The sequence below is a fragment of the Vombatus ursinus genome, unplaced genomic scaffold, assembly GCF_900497805.2.
Source record: "Vombatus ursinus unplaced genomic scaffold, bare-nosed wombat genome assembly UNPS02011916.1, whole genome shotgun sequence".
NCBI lineage: Eukaryota > Metazoa > Chordata > Mammalia > Diprotodontia > Vombatidae > Vombatus > Vombatus ursinus.
Genome location: NW_020951694.1, coordinates 2,719,661 through 2,736,302, shown reverse-complemented (window position 1 = coordinate 2,736,302; position 16,642 = coordinate 2,719,661). Strand labels below are relative to the sequence as shown.

At 42.8% G+C, this 16,642-nt stretch overlaps 1 protein-coding gene across 1 annotated transcript; it reads left to right on the top strand.

Annotated features, from left to right (window-relative positions):
* Positions 1–5,089: 5,089 nt before the first annotated feature.
* Positions 5,090–7,095, top strand: MFSD6L (major facilitator superfamily domain containing 6 like). The gene has a single exon (XM_027857041.1). The coding sequence runs from the start codon at positions 5,090–5,092 to the stop codon at positions 6,992–6,994; it is 1,905 nt and encodes a 634-aa protein (XP_027712842.1). The 3' UTR covers positions 6,995–7,095.
* The last annotated feature ends 9,547 nt before the right edge of the window (positions 7,096–16,642 follow it).

The window sequence follows — 16,642 nt, the reverse complement described above, 5'->3', positions numbered from 1 at the left end:
TGGCGCAATGGATAGAGCACTGGCCCTGAAGTCAGGAGGACCTGAGTTCAAATCTGGCCTCAGACCAAACACTTGACACTTACTAGCTGTGTGACCCTGGGCAAGTCACTTAACCCAACTGCCTAAGCAAAAAAAAAAAAAAAAAAAATTTTCTTCAACATTGGATAAACCAATGCTTTCATCAACTCAGTATTCCTTGGCTCACCCAGAATTTAATCTGCCAGGTGGTGCAGTTCATAGAGTACTGGATCTGACTGGTGTCAGGAAGATCTGAGTTTAAAGAGCCTCAGACACATATTGTTTGCTCTGCCCTGGGCAAATCATTTAACCTCTGTCTCAGTTTCCTCACCTAGAAATGGAAATTATAATAAGACCTACTTTCCAGGGTGATTGTGAGGATAAAAGGAGATAATATTTGTAAAGCATTTTGTAAACCTTAAAGTGCTTTATTATTATTATTACTATTATTATGTCATCATCATATTATATTGCATATTATTATATTATGTTATTGGTGTATTGGATGTTCTGGAGGATTAGCACCTCTGGTGGCAGGGCTTGCCGAGCCCTTTTTAGAGCTGCTCCTCCACCTTTGATGCCCACCTGATTCACCCAACTCTCACCTGTGGCTCCAAGAAGCTGTAGTCTCAGCAGACAGGCTAAAGCAGGTTGAGGGTAACCAACAGGCCTCACACCTGTTGGTGAATTAGAGGATGTCTACCCCAAGCATGTGAAAACTTTCCCCCAGTGGACTGGGAGGATGAGAACAATTTGTTCCAATGGCCATGAAAGCGGTTGAAGCAGGTGCTGTGGTGTACTTAGAGCTGAGTCAGACTTCAGAGATGCCAAGGTCATCCACTTCATCCTGGGCCATTGCCAGTCCTCCTGATTTTTGTCTTTCCACTGGACTTCAATGTCTCAGGAAGACAGAGTGAGGCTGACAACCTTGTGCAATTCTGCCTCACTTAAATCCAATTCATGAGCAAGTCATCATCCTGTGATGTCATTGGTCTTCTTTGAAAACAAAGGACAAGCAGCAACTACTATTATATGAAAATATGATTGCTTTAGACACTGCTGTGGAAGAGCTGCCCCCGTTCTTCCACGCGGGCTAAATAAAAGCTCTTCTTTACCCCTGAGGAGTTAGTCTCACCACCAAGTCAGCTTGGGGATTCCATTTCTTCCAAGTAAATACACATCTACCATAATTATAGTAGAATGTAGTCTCTTTGTCGACTTTTGTGTATATTCCAGACAGTTTCACCTTCCCCATGCTATTAAAAAGCAACGCTTTTCCCAATAATCATTTCTTAGTTCCCTTACCCCTTTTCCTAACCATCCCAGAGATGAGGAAATCTACTACTTGACGGGGACTTGAGCTATTTTTCCATAGTGTTTGGAGCCCACTGAGGGAGCAGGAACCTTGAGGCCAAAGCAAATCTGCATGGGGGAGAGACAGAGAAGGTCACAATCCTTTCTTGTCAGGTAAGTCTTCCTAGAGACTGTGTCCCAGAAACCCCCTGACCGGTGACCCTTTTTCCTACCTAGGATGATGTTGATTTCTAACAGATGTAGCTTCTAGGTCTACGTGTGTCACTTCCTGGGCAGTCAAGTGCATAGCAATGCAACTGTTGATTACCAGGGGCTCTTGCCCTGCCATTTTGCTTGTTGGAATAGGTTAAGGACCACTTGGACTAGAAGAGTATTGAAGAAGCCCAGTTGGCAGGAATAACTGAACACAAGATGCTGAACTGGCACAAATGGATGCCTTATCCTTAGATAAAGGGATCATATTGTCCCAGTACAACATGTCCATGTTAGCAATGGACACGCTCTCCAACCTTTTTTATACCTGAGACACTGCGTAAGATCATGCCACAGTGATTACTTTGAGACTTTCCTGTACAGCTGTGGGGAAGCAAGTGAAAGGACAATGCTCATGCTTCCCCAGAGACCTCAGATAACTCTTCTAGATTGGGAGGATAGGAATAGTATTTTCAAAACGCTCCCCTCCCTATTTGCTGGGGATGGCAAATTTTTCAAATAGGAAGAGAATGTAATAAATATTTGTTGCATGTAGAAGATACTATGGACCTGATTCTGGGAGACAGAGAAGTGACACACAAAGACACTCTGCATTGACTTACCACTCCGTTGAGATTAGCCTTTTTTCATTGGCTATATAGCCAATAGCCAGGAGGTAGCTAGGTGGCTCTGTGGATAGAACAATGGGGCCTGGAGTCAGGAAGACCTGAATTCAAATATGGCCTCAGACACTTATTAGCTGTGTGCCCCTGGGCAGGTCACTTAATCTCTGTTTACCTTAATCCTGTAGAGAAGGAAATGGCAAACCACTCTACCCAAGGATGGCCCATTTTGCCATCAGAGTTTGATCAGAATATCAAGCTGAAATGAAATACAAAATAGCTCATTTTCAGTATTATAAAACTGTTTTATGTTCTGATAAAATTTTACTATCAGTTTCCCAGCCAATTAGTTTTTAAGCAGTTACAAGTTAAGGTATTGAATCCTTATTTGGGTGGAAGTTGAAACAGGTCCAGTTTGAATTCTTTCTAGATGAAAATCATTGTTGGGATGTTTTTTCTTTTAAGATATGTTGTCTTTAGCAGATGTAGTATGTTACCTCACTTGTTATGTCTTATTGTGAAAAATGAACCTTCCCCTCTCTTCTTTATTCTGTCTTCTCATAATATGTACATGTCTTGCTCTACTCTGCTCTGGCTTTTTTATTGAGTTGATCTTATGACCCAATACAATGCTAGCAATGTTTTTTTCTGGAAAATTCTCTCTGGGGTTAGTCCTACTAAATTCCTATGGAGCTTGAAGTTTGGGTCCCCATAGTATCTGCTCAAGGTGCCAGGGGTAACCTTGTGGTTGGTTATCTTACCATTGTAGTTCCTGAATCCCCACTGGGCTGGGCCCTGGATTTTCTTTGGGTAGATCTCTCATGCCTTATATCTCATGGGTTGTCATCCAAACTAGAGCCTCTGCCACCATGGACTCATCTGTGGTCTGGTCAATATCACATTATCAACGTAATGGTGGACATCACTGGCCTCAGGAAAGGGAGCCATATTCGGGTTTCTGCTATATTGACTTGTACAACAGTGGGGTATCCATCATGAGGGATGCTGACTCCTCATAGGCTGGATGTTTTTATGCCTTAGGCACCCAGAAAACCATCAATGGCTCAAATTCTGGTCTCCTGTACCAGTCAAGTTTTGGGGAGGCTTCCTTGCCTTTTAGGGAAAAAAATAGCCCAGTCTACATGTCAAGGACTCTAGTAAATTTTACTCCTAGATGTTACACAAAGATTTACACTAGATTGTATTCCCTCACCCAGAGAGGTGACATGATTTAGAATGTGAAAGCTTAGAGCACTGCAAGTCAGTAACAGAGCCTGTCATGATCTCACCTGAGCAATAGTTTAGCTCATACAGCAGAACAGGGATTCAGCTTAGAGAAACATTTAAAATAACACCAGTGAGAACTGACATTAATATAATGCCTTGTAGTTAGGAAGTATTTCATGTACACAATCTCATTTGAGCCTCACAACAGGCAAGAATGGCAAACAGTCCAAATATGATCGTCCCCATTTTACAGATAAGGAAACTGAGATATAGAGACTGTAAAAGCTAGGAAGTACCACTGGGGGTGAATTTCCCCTGAAGGACCTCTGGTTTTGTATTCACCTTGAATAAATACTCAGACTATAAAAGTGGATGTGGCTCCCTATACCTTTCTTAGTCACTCACAGAGAGGCTTGTCCTGGATCCTGACAGCAGTGGTTTCACCAGGTCAAAAAAGCAGCATCCTTTACTGACGATGCTTTTGTCTCCCAGTGCTGAATTCAGTGTCATCTTGGGGGTGGGAGTGGGGGCAGGGAGATGTCTCTCAGGCAGCTGTCAAAAATACATTTATGTGACTTGAAACTACATAACTTTGGACTCTTCCTCTTCCCTATTTTCTAGTTTTTCTAGTTTAATTAATTTCTAAGTTTTTTTTTCTGGTTTGATTAACATGGCTAATTTTCAACTGTGCTGATGTCTAGTGGTATATCCTTATTCAGTTAGATAGTCTCAGTGTAAATAACATTTATTAAGCACCTAGTATGTGTCAGACACATGATTCTGTGTAAAAAACAAACAAACTGGGATTTATTGGGGATTGAAGCAGAACTGGCCAAAGCTGTACTACAGAGGCTATGGTGTAGTACAGAGAACTTACATTCAAAAGTCTTGAGTGTGAATTTCAAGTGTACCACGTACTAACTATTTGAACCAGGGCAAGTCACTTCTCTCCTTGAACCTCAGTTTCCTCAGCTGTAAAATAGAGAAAATATAATACCAGTGCTTTCAGGTTCATTACCAAAAAAAGTGTATTATAAGCCTTAAGGTCACTGTAAAGGATGCTCAGTTGCCTGTGTAGGATTATGAGACATGTAAAGTGCTTTATAAATGGGAACTGTTATTTTCTAGATGAGCACTGTGAAGTGATTTGCACCGCTGCTGTGTACACATAGGGACAGTGCACACTCACAACCAGGAGGAAGAAACCCCCAAACATGAAAAGCCCATAAAGTCCTGGTCCCAGATTCTCAGAGGCACAGATAGAGAAGAGCAGAGTGCAGGGATCAGGGTCCCAGGTCCTTCAGCACCAGACATGCTCTGGGCCTTGGGTGTGACTTATGTTCTCCGTGCTAACATCACTTGGAGCCTGTGAGACCTGAGATTACATGGTCCTGGGCCTCCTGCAGGCTAAAGATAGCCCCTCCCCTGAAGGTGACAATTAGAACTTGGAAGCCGTTACCTGGGCAACAGGTGGATCAGACTTCTGCCAGGAATAGAGCCAGCTGCCACAAGTTAGTGGTCATGCTGATGCCCTTCCCGTGCACATCTCCTCCCCAGATTCTTCTGTGTGGGCACTGCTGTCTCTGTCCTGCTGGGGTCTTGGCCTTGGACTGGGTCTCTGCCCCTGCTTCCTCAGCCTAAAAGTGGGATTATTTCCTGCAGGATGCTGCCCTCAGTATCCTGCCCCCTCACTCCTATTGAGGGGCTCTGAAGCCATGAGTGCCAACCCTCAGTGGGATGTCAGCAAGGCTTTGGCAGTGGCCCGGCTCTTCCACCTTCTGTGTGGTGCCAGGGATGCTTGTGTGGCCCCCTTCCTGACACTCTACCTGAGGCAGCTGGGCCTTACTGCCCCCTGGGTGGGTATCTTAATGGGCACGAAGCACTTGCTTGCCACCACCTGGGCCCCAGTGTGCTCCTTCCTGGCCAAAAACTATCAGAAGAGGCAGTTGCTCCTGACAGGATCTCTGCTGGGCTCAGCGGCTGCCGGGCTGCTTCTGACCTTCGTGAGTCCCCTGGACGAGGATCTGGTGTATCAGTATTGTAATGGCAGCAACAGCCTGGCTGCTGCAGGGGTACCACTCCAAGTGATGCTCCCTGTCAACACAACCCTGGAAAGAGAAAGGACCCCAAACCATTCAGCTCAAGTAAAGAGCTTTACAAGATTCAGGACCCCTGGGCAAGAGTTGTCTTCTGGCTTCCCAATTAGACCTCTCAGAAGTGACAGAGAAACCATCATTCAAAAAGAGCATTTCACAGCTCTGTCTGCCCTTCCAGGAGCCTACTTTGAGAAAGCCAGCATAACAGTCCCAGCAATTGTCCGTCCTCCGATAAATGAAGTGCTTGAAGTGGAAGCCTCCCCAAGGAAGACGCAAAGGAGTCTAGTTGGCCCTTCTAACTCAGGGATGATAATGGGGAAAGGTGACCCCTCGAACAACATGTTTGGAACAACAGACCCTACTTTACCTGTGCTTCATGTGGGCTCTGAGCTAGAAATTCCAGGTACTCAGGTGAATCTGTCACTAGCTGAGAGGACAAGAGCCCAGGACAGAAGCTTAGCCTTCCCTTTGGAAGGAGAGCACTGGACCTTTCTTCTTTCTATGATGGTGGTGCTATTCTGGGAGCTCCTCTCTGCCCCTCTGGGGCCTGCTGCTGCTGATAGCCTCTATGAATATCTGGATTTTGTGGATGCCACTGACTGCTACAGAGGGCTGTGGGTTTGGAGATTGCTGGGCATGTCTGTAGGAGTGTGCACTGTCCCAGTCTTGGTGGGTCGGTTAGACTGCTTCCTGACAGGGGATACCCCCCGGGCAGTAGTGCACTTCTATGTCTACACATTTCTCAGTATTTTGGCCTTGCCAGTTAGCTTTGCTATTCCTATTCCTAACTCCAAGAGGAGGGAATCTGGCCATAAAGCCATCAAAACACTGAACCTCATTGGAAGTGACTGCCTCCTTGTCCTATTGGCTGTCACGGTTTTCTTGACTGGGGCTGCAGTGGCTAACATAGAGAATTTCCTCTTCTGGCAGATGCAAGACCACGGCAGCAGTGAGTTGATCATGGGGTTCTCTGTCACCCTCAGTTTGGTGGGTGAGATTCTACTACATCCCTTCAAAGCTGAGATGCTCAAGAATCTGTCTAGTTTGGGTACACTGGGGCTGGGCCTGGGCTCCCTCTCTGGGCAGCTTCTCTATTACTCGTTACTTTGGAACTGGTGGGCAATATTTCCTGCTCAGGTTTTTGGTGCCCTCAGTAATGGAGCCCTGTGGTGGGCAGTGGATGCTTTAGTGGAAGACCTGGTGATTCCTGGCACAGAGAGGTCTCTGAGTGTGATGCTGAGAGGCCTCTTTTATGGTAATGGGGCAAGCCTGGGGAGCTTTGTAGGGGGTTTTGTGGTACTTCGCTACAGCCTGGCTGTGCTATATAAGACTTATTGTGTGGTTCTGTCCCTTTGGTTAGTTTTGTTCATGACTGTCCAGTCAAAACTCCCCCAACAGAGAAAAATCAGTTACTCAAAGGTATTGACTGATGTCAGTGATTCTGAGGAAGGGGCTGACGGTGACTGGCTTATAAAAGCCATGAGAGATGAATATTTGACAGGAAGGGCTGAAAACAAATATTAAATCTAACAAATGCCTTACCCAGGAAAAGAACCAGTTCTCTGCTGCTCAAAATTAACCGTTGGCAGGCAGAATGAAAGAGACTTGTCTTGGGTTGCAGGAAGCTCTCGGAGAGCAGATAATGGTTGTGTGCCAGTGGGTTGGCGTGATCATCCCATTTTCTATTGTATAATTTCATTAAAACACAAATATATAACAAATAAATGAGATTTAAGTTTTTTATTGTTTTGTTGATTTTTTTTTTTAAGCAATTGGGGCTAAGTGACTTGCCCAGGGTCACACAGCTAGTAAGTGTCAAGAGTTTGGTCTGAGGCCAGATTTGAACTCAGGTCCTCCCGACTTCAGAGCTGGTGCTCTATCCACTGCGCCACCTAGCTGCCCCTTTATTGTTTTTTAAAGACAGAATTGAAATTAGAAGACTTGGACTAAAATCCTGGCATCAGTTCTTATTTAACTAAATGGGCAAATCACTAACCTCTCTGAGCTCCTTCCCAGGATCCCTTAGTCTGGAAAAGACTGTTGGGACTAGGTAGTGGAAAGGGAACCATGGGAGTCCTGTTCCTCAAAGAGCAGGGAATAAATCAATCAATAATGAATGAATGAATGAATGAATGAATGAATTTTTTAAAAGCATGTACCAAGCACTTACTTTAGTGTCAAGAAAACTGAGAGGCAGAAGTGGGATGAAGATGCAAAAGCAAAGCAATTCCTGGCCTCAAGGAGCTTACATTCTAGTAAGATAATAGAAATAAGGGATTAGGAGCAGTAAAAGATGTTTTGGTTTTGGAAGTCATGGGGATGATGAGTAGGGAGCCATAGGAGAGTCATTTGACACATCCTTTTCAAAGGTAATGGTAGCATTGGTTTGATTATTATTCCCAGAACAAGAGGGTTAATCATACCAAGCATGAGCTTTAGGAGGTCAGGTGGTTTCAAGGGAGCTTGGACAGTACAGACAAAGAGAGGCCAACATGGATGATCTGATGGGATGTGAAGTATGATCTGGGGCTGGTTAGTTACAATGGGCCCTGTACATTGCCCCAACTGACTCAAAATGAAGATACCAATGAGAGAGACCTTTCCTGCTGTGCTGGTATGCTGCTTTTCAGATCCTAAATTGAGGCATGTTTAAAGGTTGTTTGGAGGGGAATTTGGGAAGCCTTCAGGGAGTTTCTCATTCCGCCATCATGGCGCTAGAAGTCTGAAGATAGCATTTATTAAGTGCCTGTGCTGTGCCAGGCATAATATACTCAGTCTATCACCATTTATTAAATACCTGCTATGTGCCTGGCACTCTTCTGCTAGGTATTAGTGATACTATAACAAAGTGAAACAGTTCCTGCTTTTGAGGAACTAATCTATTTGGGGGGGCAATATAAATATACATAGCTGTATGCAAAAAAAGATAATATAGGATGGGGCAGCTGAACTGATCAGGAAGGCTTCATGTAGAAGATATTTCTTGAGCTAAGACTTGAAGGAAATTAAGAATTTTTTTTTTTTTTTGGCTAGGCAATGGGGTTAAGTGACTTGCCCAGGGTCACACAGGTAGTAAGTATTATGTCTCTGAGTCCAGATTTGAACTCAGGTCCTTCTGAATCGAGGGCCAGTGCTCTATCCACTATGCCACCTAGCTGCCCCTGGAAATTAAGAATTTTAAGAGGCAAAGGTGAAGAGGGAATACATTCCAGGCATGGAGGACTGCCAATGCAAAGGCAAAAGGACAGGAAATGGAACAGTAAGGCAGCTAGTTTGGCTGGACTATGCTCATAGTGTTCATGAAGGGGACTGATGTGTACTAAGGCTGGAAGGGTAGGTTGGAGCAAGGTTGTGAATTGCTTTAAAGATCAAACAGAGAAGTTTATATTTGATCATAGAGGTAATTGGGAGTCACTAGAATTTATTGGGTAGGGGAATGACATGATCATACCTCTGTGGTAGGAAAATCACTGGTGGTTGCGTGAAAGATGGATTGGAGAGGGAGGAATGAGAGAGAGAGAGAGAGATGGGGCAGCTAGGTGGCATGTAATCCGACCTCAGACACTTAACACTTACTAGCTATGTGACCCTGGGAAAGTCACTTAACCCCATTGCCTAGCCAAAAAAAAGAGAGGGAGGGAGAGAGGTGTTGAGGATGAGTAGAAGGATAGTGGTAGTCTGGACAGAAATAGGGAAGTTTAGAAGACAAAATGTGTTTCTGGAGAAAGATAAATTTTGTTTGGGACATGAGTTTGAAGTGCCTGTGAGACATCCAGTTCAAAATGTCAAAAAAAGAAGTTAGCTATGTAGGACTAGAGCTCAGGAGCAAAACAAGGCTGAATCTGTAGATCTGAGAGTGCTCTGCGAGGAGATAATCATTAAACCCATGTGAGTTGATGAGGCCTTCAAAGAGAATGTACAAAATCTCTTTAGCTTGGAAGTTCTTCCTTCTTGTACCACTGCTGGCAGCTGAAGAGACAGATCTATGGAATTCCATGCCATATAATTGAAAAGTAGTGTGGTGGTGGATCCCACAAAATAGAGGGGTTTCCAGTCTTTGCAACTGAACAAAGAGTTGTTTTAGAAATGGATTAGAAGGTAGAGCCAAGATGTTGGAGAAAAAGCTGGAAGTTGGCTGGGCTCTCCTGAGTTTCCCTCCAAACAACTTTACAACACAAAAGGATAGGGTAAAACAATTTTCCATATCAAGACAACTTAGAAGGACTGTAGGAAAAGTGTGTATCACTTGGGTAAAAGGGGAGTACAGCCCAGTGCAGATAGTATCTGGGTAAGCTAGTAGGAGGCTCTTAGCCCCAGCACAGATCACCAACTGAGTTCCCATGGCCCCAGCTCAGCAGGCCAGCAGTAAAGCCTATGGCCCTGATGCAGCAAGTTAGTGGTCAGGCCTGGTAAGCCCAAAGGCCCTGGTGCAGCAGGCTAGACTAGGCAGGGTAACCTCAGTGCAGTGGGCAAGCCTCCAGCCCTACAGGCCCTGGTGCTGCAAGCCAGTGACCAGGCCCCTGGCTCCCAGCACAAGAAGCTTGGGACAGTGCCTCTGTACCCCAGGAGAAGAGCTCAACTCTAAAAGTCACAAAATAGGCAAAAAAAAAACCAAACAAAAAACCAAACCTGACCATAGAAAGCTACTATGACAACAGGGAAGATCAAAACACAACTCAGAAGAGATTAACAATGTCAGTATGCCTACATGTGAAGCCTCAAAGAGAAATATGAATTGGTCTCAGGCCCCAAAAAGAACTCCTGCAAGAGTTCAAAAATGATTTTAAAAATCAAATAAGAGAGGTAGAAGAAATATTGGGACAAGAAATGACAGTCATGCAAGAGAATTATGAAAAAAGAGTCAATAGCTTGGTAAAGGAAGCACACAAAAAAATGGAAAAAGATGTACAAAAATTCACTGAAGAAAACAAGTCCTTAAAAAGTAGAATTGGCCAAATGGAAAAAGAGGCACAAAAGCTAAGGGAAGAAAATAATTCCTTAAAAGTTAGAATTAAGCAAGTGGAAGCTAATGACTCTATGAAACATCAAGAATCAATCAAACAAAATCAAAATAATGAAAAAATAGAAGAAAATGTAAAATACCTCATTGGAAACACAACTAACCTGGAAAACAGATCCAGGAGAGATAATTTAAGAATTATTGAACTGCCTGAAAGCCATAAGCAAAAAAGAGAGCATGCATAGCATCTTTCAAGAAATTATCAAGGAAAACTACCCTGATATCTTACAACCAGAGGGTAAGATAGTAATTGAAAGAGTCAACCAATCACCTCCTGAAAGAGATCCCCAAATGAAAACTCCCAGGAATATTGTAGCCAAATTCCAGAACTCTCAGGTTAAGGAGAAAATAATACAAGCAGCCAGAAAGAAAAAATTCAAATATTGAGAAGTCACAGTCAGGATTATATAAGATTTAGTAGCTCCGGGGCAGCTAGGTGGCACAGTGGCTAGAGCACTGGGCCTAGAGTCAGGAGGACCTGGGTTCAAATCCAGCCTCAGACACTTGACATTTACTAGCTGTGTGACCCTGGGCAAATCACTTAACCCTAATTGCCTCACAAAAAAAAAAAAAAAAGCATTACTGGCTTCTACATTAAAGGATTAGAGGGCTTGGAATATGATATTCCAGAAGACAAAAGAGCTAGGATTACAACTGAGAATCACCTACCCAGCAAACTGAGCATAACCTTTCAGGGGGAGAAAATGGGCATTCAGTGAAATAGGGGACTTTCAAACCTTCCTGACCAGAGCTAAACAGAAAATTCAGTTTTCAAATACAAGACTCAAGAGAAGCATAAAAAGGTAAACAGAATGAATTGGCCTTCTGTAGATATTTTGAGGTCTCTGTCTCTAAAATAGGGTAGTGATCTATAAAGACTAAGCAGTTTTCAGAAAATGTCTCCCTTGTTTTTCTTTCTTTCTTTCTTTCTTTCTTACTTTCTTTCTTTCTTTTTTTTGGGGGGGAGGCAATTGGGATTAAGTGACTTGCCCAGAGGCACACAGGTAGTAAGTGTCTGAGGCCAGATTTGAACACAGGTCATCCTGACTCCAGAGCTGGTGCTCTATCCACTGTGCCACCTATTAGTTTTTCTATTAGAAAAAAAATATGATTTTAGAGATTCAGCCTATATTTGGTGGGAGCCTATATTCAGATTAATGTAGTATTAAGTGGGAAATGAATAATACAAACAAGAGGTACTTATAGGTATTCAGAAGAGAGAGATGATATCGTGGGCTTAATTAAGGAAGGATTTTTCAGAGAAACTGGAACTTAAGCTGGACTTTGAAAGAAGGTCAGCTTTTAAGCAGAGAGGAGGTGAAGAGATAAAAACAAGGGAAATAATGTGAATGTAAGTTTGGAGGTATGAGCTTGGACAGACTTTGGGAGACTGGAGGATAGAGGAACCTGGTGTGCTGTGGTCCATGGAATCACAAAGAGTCAGGCACAACTGAATGAATGAACAACAAGAGATCTGGAGGTGAGATGGGCACTGGAGAAACAAGTAGGGAAGTTTGGTGTAGAGAGGGAAATAAGGGCATAGAAAGACACTGGCACTAGATTTTGGAGGAGTTCCTTGCCAAGCTAAGGAATTTGAACTTAATTTTGTCAGCAGTAGGAAAAACTGATGGAATTTGAATCATACAATGCTATGTTCAGGGCAAAGTTTTAGAAAGATTAAACAGGCCACAGAGAGTAGAATGCACTGGATGTGAGAGATGGACACAGGGTGATCAATTTAGGAGAATATCATATAGACCATGACTTATATTATCACAAGAAACAACTATGGAGTGACACTAACCCAAGCCCATAACCTTGGAAGATTTTCAACATTTCAGAATCTGGTTTATTTTAGCTCCTCCCCAGGTAAATTCAGCTTAACTTTTGCAAGTAAACAAGTCCACCAAAGCATTTATACAGATTTATTAAAATACATTGAAAAAGCAGGTAAGGACCTGTTCTAGAGTGTAATTATCAGGAGGATAGTTCTATCCCCCCTCCACAGGTGAGTGCCATTTTTCACTAAGATGATTTGATCTTAGTTCCTGGCAAAAGACTCATCTCAGTTGCCAAGTGGACTAACGGATGGATGTTAAGCCTCCCATCCTCTCCCTGTCTCTTTTTTGGGATCAGTACTGCCTTGGCTCAGGGTCCATAGTTGGATAATGGTAGACTTTATCCCAGCTCCAGGATGTTCTGTTTGTTCACACCTCCCACCCTCTTCTGTCCTGTTTTTTCAGTTTTCTTACTAGTCAGATAGGCCCATAGTCTCCACACTTGCCTATTCCTGGAGGTTCCTTAACTCTCTCTTCCTTGCGATTCTTCACAGCAGGTTTTGTTTTTCTCTATTATTTATACTCTTTTGGCCCGTGGCATTTTGGTAAAATCAATACTTTCCTATCAATATCCTTCTTCCCCGCTATTAGGGGCAAGCAAAGAAGAAACAAGGAAAGACCAGCTGACTGGAGCGTATTCTTGAGCATAATTGATACAATTACAACAATCATAGGATTAGATTCTCTGGTCTCCTTCAAGACTCAACTGGAGTGCACCATCTACATGAAGCCTTTCCTGATCCCCCCAGCAATCAGTCAGTCAACCAGCATTTATTAAGTGCTTACTATGTGCCATGCATTGGGCTAAGCACTGGGAATACAAATACTCTAATAACTAATAATGACGATGATGATAATGATAATGAATTTATATAGCACCTATTATATGCCACATACTGTGTTAAGCACTTTGTAAATAATACCTCATTTCATCTTTACAAAAACCCTGTGAGGCAGATGCCATTATTATGCTCATTTAATGGGCGAGGAAACTGAGGCCAACAAAAGTTAAGTGACTTGCCCATGGTCACATGGCTTAGTATCTGAGGCTAGATTTGAACTCCAAGCCTAGTACTCTATCCCTGTGCCACCTAGCAAAATGAAAGACAATCACTGCCTTTAAAGAGCTTACATTCTAAAAGGGGGAGAAAATACATAAAAGGAAACTGAAATTGGAGGGGGGCGCCTAGAGAGAAAGTACCTGGCTTAGGGGCACTATGAATCCTGAGGAGTAAAGCATGATGGGAAATGAAGATACGATTGGCCTGAATGCCCTTCTTTTAAATGGAGGTTCTGGGAGGAGCTTTCTCAGTCAGTGGAAAGGACCCCTGAAGTAGTTGGTATCAAATTACCTTGTAAATATTTCATATATACATACATATGTGTTTACATACCTAAATATATGCACATATAGATATTTGCACACATATGCCCATATTACAATAGTTGACAAAGTCAATTAAACATAAACATGTTTAGTTACAAAGCAGAAAAAGAGGATTATATATGAAACTAAATATTATATACAGCTTATTTTTTAAAGTATGTAATAAATTCAATGTGTCAGTTTCAAAGCTCTCTGGCTTGCCTGTGTCTCCCTCTAAACTTATTTCTGTTCTCTTTTGTGCTTTACATTCTTTGGTACTATACTTGACAAACACCAGTCAAACATAAGCATCCACATATATAGAAGAATAGAAAAAGAGGATTGTACATGAAGCCATGAATCTATTATGTAAATCTTACATTTAAAAAAATGTAATGAATTCAGTGTGTTAGTTTCAAACCTTTCATGCATGTCTGTATCTTCTTTAGAATTTTTGGTTGTTTGTGCATTAAAAAAATTTCATTGATTCTCCTTTTCTTTTCTTTTTGGGGCATCATTATCATTGGTTCCTCTTCCCCTAAGCCCTCTCGTAAAAAATAAGCCTAGTTCAAGCAAAACAAATCCATACATTGGCCATACCTTATTCTTATTCTGAACCTGGAATTAATAATCTATCAAGAGATGGGGAGCAGAGAGGATTCTGGGAAGATGGCAGAGTAGGTCAGAAAATTCTAAGCTCTTAAGATTTTCCCCCAGGAAAGAAAAGAAATAGCAACTCAGGTGAACATAGAACGGCAAAAATAAATGAGTAAGGGCAGAACAGGGGTCCTCCTGGGACATTTGGAGAAGATCTGAAGAAAAATCCCAGAAAGAGGTTTGATCCCTGTGAAGAGTAAACACCTTCAGGCCAGGTCCTAGTCAGAGTAAACAACCAGGCAACCCCTGGGGTCAGCTGGGTAGGGAGGCTGCCTCGCCCCAGCCACAGGAACTTTTACCCCCGGGACAGTGAGGAGAGTTGGGTGTCTGAGCCCAAGAAGAGAGAGCGAACCTCTGCTGACAAGGAACACGATTCCCAGCTGTGCTGCGGGAACTTGGCCTGGGGTGAAAAGGAACCAGCACACCCCTGGTGAGTACAGAAGCAGCTGGGTGGGGAAGCTGCTGGCTGTGGGCATTTATGGGAGGCTGGAGGTCTTGATTCCAGTTCTAAGCTAGAGGGGAGAACTGAAAGGGGATCTGATCCCCATTACCCCAGGATTAGAGGTAATTATAAAAAACTAAGCTATTATGAAAAAAAAGTACATAGGCAAAGGAGAAAGAATTCAACCATAGAGAGTTACTATGGGAATAGAGAAGACCAGGGTTCATCTTCAGAGGAGGATATTGAAGCAAAGAAACCTTCTTCTACCCCAAAGAGTAATGGCAAATGGTCACTTGCCCAAAAAGAATTCACAGAAGAACTTTAAAAAGACTTTAAAAATCAAATAAGATTAAGGGCAGAGCCAAGATGGTGGAGTAAAAGCAGTGACTTGCTTGAGCTCTCCCCCAAACCCCTCCAAATACCTGTAAAAAATGGCTCTAAACAAATTCTAAAGCAGCAGAACCCACAAAAAGACAAAGTGAAACAAATTTCCAGCCCAAGACAACCTGGATGGTTGATTGGAAAGGTGTATCATACTGGGCTGGGAGAGGAACACAGTTTGGTGTGGATGGGCAGGCCTCAGCGAACCTGGAGCAGGCCTCAGAGGACTGAATCACAGGCAGCTGTGACAGTTTCCAGACTTCTCAACCCAAGAACACCAAAGACAACTTAGAAGGTCAGTAGGAAAGAAGGTCAGTAGGAAAGTCACTGTGTCTGCAGTGAGAGAGAAGCATGGTCCCAGCCCCAGTTTCCAAGTGTGGCCCTGGGGCAGCGGCTGCTTCCTGAGCTTCTAGCCCACAGACCAAGGAGGAATTGAGTGGCTGATCAGAGGGTGATTGCAGGGATCTCTCTACAGGCATGGAGGCAGGATTCTCTTGCTTTGCCTGTGCTTGGATCTGGGTCACAGTTCTGGGTGGCGGTCCTGGGGTGAGAAGGAACGCTGACGTGGTAGAGCTTGTAGTGGCGGTGGAGAGGAAATCCTCCTCACAGTTCCAAGACAGAAAAGAGTGTGTGTGGTCACTCATAGACCAGAGCAAAGGTCAGGAAAGGACTAAACATTTTGCCCCTTATCATACCACCTTGGAAGAACTGAAAATTTACAGGTCCCTAGAAGTGTCTCTGAAAACAGCTGCAAAATACCCCCAAAGCTTGGGACAGTACATTCTCCACACTGGAAGTAGACCCCTACCTTAACAAAGAGTTTATAACTCAAGTAATTGGCTGGGATCATGAGCAAGCAACACAAAAAGAGTCAGACCATAGAATCTTATTTTGGTAACAAAGAAGATCAAAACATACAACCAGAAGAAGACAACAAAGTCAAAGCTCCTACATCCAAAGCCTCCAAGAAAAATAGGAATTGGTCCCAGGCCATGGAAGAACTCAAAAAAGGATTTTGAGAAGCAAGTAAGAAAAATAGAGAAATAACTGAGAGTGATGCAAGAAAATCATGGAAAACCAGTCAACAGCTTGCTAAAGGAGACCCAAAAAAATACTGAAGAAAATAACACCTTAAAAAATAGCCTAACCCAAATGGCAAAAGAGATCCAAAAAGCCAATGAGGAGAAGAATGCCTTAAAAAGCAAAATTGGCCAAATGGAAAAGGAAATCCAAAAGCTTACTGGAGAAAATACTTCATTAAAAATTAGAATGGAGAAATTGGAAGCTAGTGACTTTATGAGAAATCAAGACATTGTAAAACAAATTCAAAAGAATGAAAAAATAGAAAACAATGTGACATATCTCATTGGAAAAATAACTGACCTGGAAAATAAATCCGAAAGAGATAATTTAAAAATTATTGGACTATCTGAAAGCCATGATCAAAAAAGGAGCCTAGACATCATCT